Source organism: Oncorhynchus nerka, linkage group LG9a (assembly GCF_034236695.1).
Source record: "Oncorhynchus nerka isolate Pitt River linkage group LG9a, Oner_Uvic_2.0, whole genome shotgun sequence".
NCBI lineage: Eukaryota > Metazoa > Chordata > Actinopteri > Salmoniformes > Salmonidae > Oncorhynchus > Oncorhynchus nerka.
Window position 1 is genome coordinate 54,901,372 of NC_088404.1, and position 11,186 is coordinate 54,912,557.

General features: G+C 45.2%; 1 protein-coding gene across 1 annotated transcript in view; it reads left to right on the forward strand.

Annotated features, from left to right (window-relative positions):
- Positions 1-7,276, forward strand: part of si:ch211-284k5.2 (sperm axonemal maintenance protein CFAP97D1) — a 29,565-nt gene extending 22,289 nt beyond the window's left edge. The window contains exon 5 of the mRNA XM_029668997.2: positions 7,003-7,276. Coding sequence (XP_029524857.1) covers positions 7,003-7,161 — 159 coding nt within the window. The 3' untranslated portion in view covers positions 7,162-7,276. The remainder of the gene's footprint in view (positions 1-7,002) is intronic.
- Positions 7,277-11,186: the final 3,910 nt, after the last annotated feature.

The following is an 11,186-nucleotide window of genomic DNA, read 5'->3' on the forward strand; positions in this document are numbered from 1 at the left end:
GAACAAATATTACAACAAATTTGATGGTTTCTCTAAAATACCTGTATTTATGGAAAAGGTGTTTGAGAAGGGTATTCTGTTTTTAAGTGATATTGTACATTGGAATGGTAGAGTTATGTATTTCATGGAGCTTTCAGAATTGTGTGGGAAGGTCTGCTCAATCCATTCAGACCCCTTGACTTTTTCCACATTTGGTTACATTAGAACCTTATTCTACATTGTAGAATATTAGTGAAGACATCAAAACTATGAAATAACACATATGGAATCATGTAGTAACCAAAAGTGTTAAACAAATCAAAATCAACTTTTATATTCTTCAAAGTAGCCACCCTTTGCCTTGATGAGAGCTTTGCACACTCTTGGCAATGTAGAAAATAGTAAAAATAAAGAAAAACCCTTAAATGATTAGGTGTGTCCAATCTTTTCACTGCTACTGTATATATATTGACATAGTGACTGTGTGTGAGCGAGAGCAAGAGGAACCCATTTGGTCATTAGTCTTTACAAAAACTTCTGGTTGTCATTTGTCATGGCACCATCACGGTAATCCCCACAAGAGATGGGAAGCCCACCTGCCTGCTCTGTCCCTTCAGTACTCTGACACAATATCTTCTTGAGCAGTAAAGCTGTTCCTTCACTCAATATTGTTCAAGCTGCAAGCCAAGGTAAGTAAGAGGGTGGCTTTGCACAAGCCTTTGCTTGTGCAAGCCACAACGGCTCATAGGAGCAAGAGCCTATCTCCTGTTTCTGTAGTGTGAGGCAGCACGTACACCCCCTGGATAAGACAGGGATCAAACTGTCCAACCTTCAAATCTCAGTAAGGACACTAACAACAAGGGCACGTAGATGGTTTTGCAAGCCATAGGTATAACTATATTGCATATTAAGTTGTTCCATGTCGACTGGAAAATGAGAGGCATGTACAATTAACCATGACAAAGTATTTTATTAGATAGAGACATTGTCCTACAGGTAATAGTTTTTCTTAGAATCTTAGAATCACTGGTGTTCAACAAACATATTACTATCTACACAAAGTCAACATACTGTATGATTGGCAGAGCAATAACATTTCTGTATTGTTTTTTGCAGAACATCTTATTGAACCTGTGACTAGTGGTAGTTGTAATTTTGACTGAACACTTCAGGCAGTTCAGAGAGATTGGATAAGCCTGCCCTCGTATTCTTCATCAGTAAAGTTAGAAATATTAGTAGTATCAGTGGGGATGATATTCCGTGTTGGTTTCTATCAGCTATATACGGAGACAGGAGTACAAATTATGCAAAAACGTTAGCATGGATGGAAACCTAAAACACAGATGATCAATGTTCAACTCATGAAAAGTGCACTAGTCACAATTCAATTCACATATCCTACTGTTTTTATTGTTCACAATAACTGTATTCTCCAGTTTAGTGCATGCCATAACCAATCAATCATTCACTCAATTTATCCAAGTGTGGTCTTGGATAGCACAGGTAGGGATGACAAGGTTCACACTGTTAGGCAAGAAAAAGGAACACTGAACTAAACTAACCAATTGTACAAATCCATTGCTCTTCAATCCATGAAAGGGAGTAGCAGAGTGCAGACCCTTGGAAGAAGGGGAGGGGTATCAAGGCATCTTTCAGCCATTTTTGTGCCCCTCCAGCCAGCCCTTGCTTTCTATGGGAGAGCATCCTTACCTATCTACTAGTGGGCAGCTTGGTCAGTGGCACCTGGAAAGACAGAAGGGGGCAGTGTCTGCTGGAGGAGCTGCTGGGGTTGCCCATACACAGCAATGACATCATAGTTTCCTGAGAGCTGGAACACGAAATAGACAAGTTGAAAGGAACACTGTCAGGTCTGGGGTAAATGAACTAACATAGAAAATGATTTTCTTTCAAAAAACTTGGTAGCCTTCAAATCAGACAAAATGTGTTCCACGATGTCTTGTTGTGACAGTAGCAAGTTAGCTAGGCTAGCCAGTGGGCTAACTAGCGAATGTTAGACAGTAACCAAAGATTTTTATAACTAACCCAAGATAGACCAGAGCCTGTCGTTTTCATGTGAGAATATGAATAATAGTGGGCAGAGCCAAGCATAGGGATGCTATTGGTACGTTCTAGCATTTATTTGCATATTTCCGTTAGGGAATGCCTACTCTGTGTGTATTTTTATTTTTTTATTTCACCTTTATTTAACCAGGTAGGCTAGTTGAGAACAAGTTCTCATTTGCAACTGCGACCTGGCCAAGATAAAGCATAGCAGTGTGAACAGACAACACAGAGTTACACATGGAGTAAACAATTAACAAGTCAGTAACACAGTAGAAAAAAGAGGCAGTCTATATACAATGTGTGCAAAAGGCATGAGGAGGTAGGCGAATAATTACAATTTTGCAGATTAACACTGGAGTGATAAATGATCAGATGGTCATGTACAGGTAGAGATATTGGTGTGCAAAAGAGCAGAAAAGTAAATAAATAAAAAACAGTATAAAAACAGTATGGGAATGAGGTAGGTGAAAATGGGTGGGCTATTTACCAATAGACTATGTACAGCTGCAGCGATCGGTTAGCTGCTCGGATAGCTGATGTTTGAAGTTGGTGAGGGAGATAAAAGTCTCCAACTTCAGCGATTTTTGCAGTTCGTTCCAGTCACAGGCAGCAGAGTACTGGAACGAAAGGCGGCCAAATGAGGTGTTGGCTTTAGGGATGATCAATGCGATACACCTGCTGGAGCGCGTGCTACGGATGGGTGTTGCCATCGTGACCAGTGAACTGAGATAAGGCGGAGCTTTACCTAGCATGGACTTGTAGATGACCTGGAGCCAGTGGGTCTGGCGACGAATATGTAGCGAGGGCCAGCCGACTAGAGCATACAAGTCGCAGTGGTGGGTGGTATAAGGTGCTTTAGTAACAAAACGGATGGCACTGTGATAGACTGCATCCAGTTTGCTGAGTAGAGTGTTGGAAGCCATTTTGTAGATGACATCGCCGAAGTCGAGGATCGGTAGGATAGTCAGTTTTACTAGGGTAAGCTTGGCGGCGTGAGTGAAGGAGGCTTTGTTGCGGAATAGAAAGCCGACTCTTGATTTGATTTTCGATTGGAGATGTTTGATGTGAGTCTGGAAGGAGAGTTTGCAGTCTAGCCAGACACCTAGGTACTTATAGATGTCCACATATTCAAGGTCGGAACCATCCAGGGTGGTGATGCTAGTCGGGCATGCGGGTGCAGGCAGCGATCGGTTGAAAAGCATGCATTTGGTTTTACTCGCGTTTAAGAGCAGTTGGAGGCCACGAAAGGAGTGCTGTATGGCATTGAAGCTCGTTTGGAGGTTAGATAGCAGTGTCCAATGACGGGCCGAAAGTATATAGAATGGTGTCGTCTGCGTAGAGGTGGATCAGGGAATCGCCCGCAGCAAGAGCAACATCATTGATATATACAGAGAAAAGAGTCGGCCCGAGAATTGAACCCTGTGGCACCCCCATAGAGACTGCCAGAGGACCGGACAGCATGCCCTCCGATTTGACACACTGAACTCTGTCTGCAAAGTAATTGGTGAACCAGGCAAGGCAGTCATCCGAAAAACCGAGGCTATTGAGTCTGCCGATAAGAATATGGTGATTGACAGAGTCGAAAGCCTTGGCAAGGTCGATGAAGACGGCTGCACAGTACTGTCTTTTATCGATGGCGGTTATGATATCGTTTAGTACCTTGAGTGTGGCTGTGGTGCACCCGTGACCGGCTCGGAAACCAGATTGCACAGCGGAGAAGGTACGGTGGGATTCGAGATGGTCAGTGACCTGTTTGTTGACTTGGCTTTCGAAGACCTTAGATAGGCAGGGCAGGATGGATATAGGTCTATAACAGTTTGGGTCCAGGGTGTCTCCCCCTTTGAAGAGGGGGATGACTGCGGCAGCTTTCAATCCTTGGGGATCTCAGACGATATGAAAGAGAGGTTGAACAGGCTGGTAATAGGGGTTGCGACAATGGCGGCAGATAGTTTCAGAAATAGAGGGTCCAGATTGTCAAGCCCAGCTGATTTGTACGGGTCCAGGTTTTGCAGCTCTTTCAGAACATCTGCTATCTGGATTTGGGTAAAGGAGAACCTGGAGAGGCTTGGGCGAGGAGCTGCGGGGGGGGCGGAGCTGTTGGAGCTAGTGCTTATTGAAGTTTTCGATAATCATGGATTTATCGGTGGAGACCGTGTTACCTAGCCTCAGTGCAGTGGGCAGCTGGGAGGAGGTGCTCTTGTTCTCCATGGACTTCACAGTGTCCCAGAACTTTTTGGAGTTGGAGCTACAGGATGCAAACTTCTGCCTGAAGAAGCTGGCCTTAGCTTTCCTGACTGACTGCGTGTATTGGTTCCTGACTTCCCTGAACAGTTGCATATCACGGGGACTATTCGATGCTATTGCAGTCCGCCACAGGATGTTTTTGTGCTGGTCGAGGGCAGTCAGGTCTGGAGTGAACCAAGGGCTGTATCTGTTCTTGGTTCTGCATTTTTTGAACGGAGCATGCTTATCTAAAATGGCGAGGAAGTTACTTTTAAAGAATGACCAGGCATCCTCAACTGACGGGATGAGGTCAATGTCCTTCCAGGATACCCGGGCCAGGTCGATTAGAAAGGCCTGCTCACAGAAGTGTTTTAGGGAGCGTTTGACAGTGATGAGGGGTGGTCGTTTGACTGCGGCTCCGTGGCGGATACAGGCAATGAGGCAGTGATCGCTGAGATCCTGGTTGAAGACAGCGGAGGTGTATTTGGAGGGCCAGTTGGTCAGGATGACGTCTATGAGGGTGCCCTTGTTTACAGAGTTAGGGTTGTACCTGGTGGGTTCCTTGATGATTTGAGTGAGATTGAGGGCATCTAGCTTAGATTGTAGGACTGCCGGGGTGTTAAGCAGATCCCAGTTTAGGTCACCTAACAGAACAAACTCTGAAGCTAGATGGGGGGTTGTGTAGTAACTCAATTCGCCCTTGCACTCCTAAACCACACCATTTTTAGAAACTTTGGCAAAGGGTGAAGTCTACAAAACGTGTTTGTTAGAGAATCTAGTTTGGAAAAAGAAAACTGTATTTGAGATAAAATGTTTAATAAAAAATGAGCAGAATGTCGGCCAAAATCCATCTTGATCCATCTCCTCCCGCTGCCGGCCAGTGGGCTTCCTCTCATCACCATATTTGGTAGTGAGTGGAAACGCCAACCGGATGCTTCACATTTACACATCCGGTGAGATAGCTGGCTCATTGTTCTATCTGTGGTAGCTGGCTTCATATAATAGCCAATTAGCTATATTAGCTAGCTACTAGTAGCTCCCCTCCACTGAGCTCCTGCAAACTCCTCGCACACACTGGCTGTTGTTCTTCTTCTGTGGGGTTTGACATTGGCCGTTGTTGCCGGGACAGCCTAAAAACACACCTCATCGATACAGCTAAGACCGAAAGTGACTATTGCCAGAGTCCGTGCTATCCAGTATCCCTACCCCATTGAAGTTGAAATGTAAAATGTTTAGGTAAGGGTTATGATTAAGGTAAGGGATAAGGTTAGGGTTTAGGGTAGGGACGTCCTAAGGATCCCGGATAGCACTGACCCTGTTCCCAGCAAGCACAGACAACCTCTTCCACCTCACGTTACCAAAGACCCGCCCACTGTGTTTGATTGACAGGTCTAACACACATTGAAAATGAAAACGCAAAGGAGCAATGAAGAAAGGAAATAGAAAAATTATGCAACTCAATTTTAGGGAAGGTGTTCCTAACGTTTGGTACACTCATCAGTGGCGGCTGCTGAGGGGAGGACGGCTCACAATAATGTCTAGAACGGAGCAAATGGGAGTGCATCAAACATGAAAACCATGTGTTTGATATATTTGATACCATTCCACTCATTCCACTCCAGCCATTACCACATGCCGGTCCTCCCCAATTAAGGTGCCACCAACCTGCTGTGATACTCAGTGTACATGTGGTCAAATACTTATAGAGCATATTTTGGCTGTATTTCTTTGTCCGTGGAGGTCTGTGCATGTAGGAAGGGGAGAATGGACCTCCCTTTTACAAGAATACAAAGGATATATATATATAAAAAAAGCCTCAAGGTTAATAGTACTGGGGCGGCATGTAGCCTAGTGGTTAGAGCGTTGGACTAGTAACCAACCGAAAGATTACAAGGTCAAATCCCCGAGCTGACAAGGTCAAAATCTGTCGTTCTGCCCCTGAACAAGGAAGTTAACCCACTGTTCCTAAGCTGTCCTTGAAAATAAGAATTTGTTCTTACCTGACTTGCATGGTAAAGCAGCACTATGCAGAGACCTTTTTACACACTCCAATTCATTTACAAGCATTTCAGGTGGCAGTCTGGAACACTTTTTGGAATCTAAAATGTGCTCGCTAGCTACCTGGGAGATGAAAGTCCTGCAGTTTCAAATCGAATTTTATTAGTCACACCCGCCGAACAACAGGAAAATGCTTACTTACGAGCCCCTAACCGACAGTGCAGTTTCAAAAAAATACGGATAAGAATAAGAGATAAAAGTAACAAGTAATTAAAGAGGAGCAGTAAAAAGAAATATATATATATATATATATAGGGGGGTGCGCCGGTACTGAGTCAATGTCCGGGGGCACCGGTTAGTTGAGGTAGTATGTACAGAGTTAATTAAAGTGACTATGCATAGATGACAGAGTGGCAGTGGTGTGGAGAGGGGAGAGGGGAGCAATGTGGATGGTCTGGGTAGCAATTTGACTAGATGTTCAGGAGTCTTATGGCTTGGGGGTAGAAGCTGTTTAGAAGCCTTTGGAATGTCTAATAATGATTGGTAGCAAAGAACTAGCCAGGTCCCATTCTGTACGTGCTGTAGCAAACTATTGTCATGCCATGCAATGTTTGGCATGACAATGAAGGAACACAGAGAGGTTGACTTAAAAGTGCAAACAGACTGGACCATCAGGCTAACTAAGAAGTGACGCGCATACCTTTGTTCTCGTGTCCCCCTTACTTCTTCTGTAAGTAGAAATCCAAGCGGAAGGTGAAGTTTGCGGGCAGTGACTCGGGACAAAGTGAGAAGTCTTCCGAAAGCAACAGCTACAGTGACACCAACACTGACCAGGAGGTGGAGGAGGAGGAGGTGGAGAAGAAAACAGAAGAAAACAAAGATACTCTAAATGAATGATGAAGTGGAAAACAAAACCTTTTGAAATAAGCATTACTTTTAGTTTTATTCAAAAGTCTGTGATGTTGTATTCTTTCATGCCATCAATTCCTGTTTTAATAAAGAGGTGCTATGGCAGAAATGTTTTGTGTCAGTGTGCTAGTGGGTGGTGTAGTGCTAAGTTGCCCCTAGATGCTCATCTTGGGTAAGTTTAGCATTCTCCTCATGGGCACTAATGGTTAAGGTTAGGATTGGGGGAGCGGGAGGATCTGTACCTGAGGGAAACTTCACTCCGGAGTGCTCGTGGGTGGTATGCACCTACCTTAACATTGCACTTCTCTCCCACTAGATGGCAGCAAATGCATGAGTATTGATGAGAGGGCAATTTGTATTTCCTTAAGCAGGGCTCTGTTAATTATACAGGGGAGTAGAGAAAGAGAAGAGACAACATATATTACCTATCTGAAGACAAATTACTCTTCTTGCCAGGAGAGGAAACATCCAGATCCGAAGAGGGGGTAACAAATGAGGGGGCACCTCACCCCATTTGGCTCCTACTAGTTACTTATTAATCCTAGAATTTCAACAAGGTCCCTGAGGTTTGTACCATATTTAACAGAATGACCCAGGGCCAAAACTCATTGATTAGAATCAGGGTTCTCTCTATCAATGTTTTCCTTTTTAAGAGCTTTCTCAAGTCTAGGTCCAAGATTTAAACCCAGTGTTATTTGGAAGATAATATTTTTGCACATCTGCCTTGTTTTGTTCCTTGTTAATTTTTTTTTGTTAAAAATAAGTATTTTTGGAACAGTACCATTCTCACACTAAATATAAAAGTATTTGTTTGTGAGGGAAGCATTGGAATATGCCTTGACCGTAAATGTTTTAGGGCCAATGGGTTTCCTCTAGTTGTTTAATACTTTTCCCACAGTGAGTTCAATTCAGTCGAAGTGCGCCTTGCTCACAAGGCCAAGTGCTGTGTTCCTCATCTGGGCGAATGGCCAATGTTTGAACCAGCTTCTCCAGTCTGTGACGCCGGGATGACACGATTACCTCGCCCAGCAGCTGCCAGGGCTTCACCGCTCTCCTGTCCAACACACAAGGCGGACCAGTCTCCCGGTTTGTGGATCCTTATATTTCTCTATACACACACAGGGCTGGCTGCATGCGGACGGACGGACAGACTGCATCATCTTCACGACAATAATAATGGGCTTCATAAAGAGGCCAGTGCGCCGACAATACTTCTTGGGCCAAAATATCCACTTCCGTTCTCGTATTGTTTAGTGTGCTTTCCATTTCTACTCTTAAGGGTTCCTCCTAGGGCTCTGCCATCTGGCCCATTCATGCTCTCTTTCACTAACAATAAGATATTAATAACCAACACATCTGTGTGATGTCAGCCTCCGAGAGTAGATGGGTCCGACGGCCAAGACTTATCACTTTCGCTTTCCTTTCTAAATTTACAGTCACTCCTCTGGGGGCCTCGTATAGAGTGTGTGTTTGTGTGCTCCCTATGTTCACAAGCGATAAGCCACTGCGTCGAATAATTCCTATGATGCCTCTATTCAAAAGAACAGTTTCAATTGGAATTTGTCAAGTTCAAGGGACTATTATTTTTACTTTACAAACCAAAGGATAGAATTACAGGGGATATTTCTCCACTTGTTTTTAGGGCTGATTCTGTACACTAGGGAGCCCAACTAACCTGTACTGGGCTGGGTCGGTTACACATCCACCGTAGTTGCAGGAACTCTAAAGGACCATGTGGAAAGAAAAGTTCAGAGCCAGTAGTTTGGTTTGGTTTATAGTGTGAAAAGGGAAGGCTACAACTGCAACCCATTCTGTGAGTTGGCTGGTGAGGCTAAAACCAATGTTTCTTGTTCGCCTGTCTGTGTACTGTGCTTGACTGAGTTATTCTCTCAGTCCACGGTTTTCTCTTTTTTTTTGGTCATGTTAGTTTCCAGTTTCCTGCTCTCCTGGTTCACACCAGTTTGCTTAATGATAATTCTTGTTTCCAGATGCACATGAACATCATGACAGTAACGCTAATGCGTTAGTAACAAGCACGGCGAATTAACGTGTACATCCCAAATCCCACCATATTCCCTACATAGTGCACTACTTTTGACCAGGGCCCATAGGGTAGTGCATTATATAGTGTGCCATTTTGCCCAAAAAACTTGTACTTCACTGTACCTGGCTGTCGAAGCAGCAGAGAACCGCTCTCTGTAAGAATGTGTGCTACACAGGAAAGTGTCTCTTCCAACAAGTCATTAGTGTGTCCCTCTCCGAGTTGGGCATCTCCGGCGCGGCCCACGCTTGGATTGCGTCCTACCTGACAGGTCGCTCCTACCAGGTGGCGTGGCGAGAATCTGTCTCCTCACCACGCGCTCTCACCACTGGCGTCCCCCAGGGCTCTGTTCTAGGCCCTCTCCTATTCTCGCTATACACCAAGTCACTTGGCTCTGTCATAACCTCACATGGTCTCTCCTATCATTGCTATGCAGACGACACACAATTAATCTTCTCCTTTCCCCCTTCTGATGACCAGGTGGCGAATCGCATCTCTGCATGTCTGGCAGACATATCAGTGTGGATGACGGATCACCACCTCAAGCTGAACCTCGGCAAGACGGAGCTGCTCTTCCTCCCGGGAAGGACTGCCCGTTCCATGATCTCGCCATCACGGTTGACAACTCCATTGTGTCCTCCTCCCAGAGCGCTAAGAACCTTGGCGTGATCCTGGACAACACCCTGTCGTTCTCAACTAACATCAAGGCGGTGGCCCGTTCTTGTAGGTTCATGCTCTACAACATCCGCAGAGTACGACCCTGCCTCACACAGGAAGCAGCGCAGGTCCTAATCCAGGCACTTGTCATCTCCCGTCTGGATTACTGCAACTCGCTGTTGGCTGGGCTCCTGCCTGTGCCATTAAACCCTACAACTCATCCAGAACGCCGCAGCCCATCTGGTGTTCAACCTTCCCAAGTTCTCTCACGTCACCCCGCTCCTCCGCTCTCTCCACTGGCTTCCAGTTGAAGCTTGCATCCGCTACAAGACCATGGTGCTTGCCTACGGAGCTGTGAGGGGAACGGCACCTCAGTACCTCCAGGCTCTGATCAGGCCCTACACCCAAACAAGGGCACTGCGTTCATCCACCTCTGGCCTGCTCGCCTCCCTACCACTGAGGAAGTACAGTTCCCGCGCAGCCCAGTCAAAACTGTTCGCTGCTCTGGCCCCCAATGGTGGAACAAACTCCTCACGACGCCAGGACAGCGGAGTCAATCACCACCTTCCGGAGACACCTGAAACCCCACCTCTTTCAGGAATACCTAGGATAGGATAAAGTAATCCTTCTCACCCCCCTTAAAAGATTTAGATGCACTATTGTAAAGTGGCTGTTCCACTGGATGTCTTAAGGTGAACGCACCAATTTGTAAGTCGCTCTGGATAAGAGCGTCTGCTAAATGACTTAAATGTAATGTAAATGTAAATGTGTGGCTTCGTGGCTGTAATAAAAAAAAGGAACAGGTTTACAAGAACGGATTAGGAGAGCGCAGTGATTCGCAGTGACCCTGTTTTTGTGACATTACAGAAGACTGTAGTACCCCTCACTGTCTGACACACACACACAAAGAGAGAGAGATAAATAGATCTAAATTGCATTCTGTAGAATTAGAAAGGTATACTGTGGACTAGCGGTTAATGCAGGGTTTCTCTAACTAGGTCCTCAGGACCCCAAGGGTTTTTTGCCCTAGCACTACACAGCTGATTCAAACAATCAAATATAGCCATGTAGTGTTAGGGAAAAAAACAAAACGTGCACCTCTTGGGGTCCCGAGGACCGAGATTGGAAAATGGTGGGTTCGTGCCACCACCTACATCCAGTATCGTCGTGGTTTAGAATCCGGCCCGCTGCCTTCGTGACACACTCTGTCTATTTCTGTCCCAATAAAAAACAAATCCTAAAAATTCTATGTCAAAAATTCATTATTCCATCCTGTGACATTTCATCCATAGAAACATGAATAATTGAACAGAGG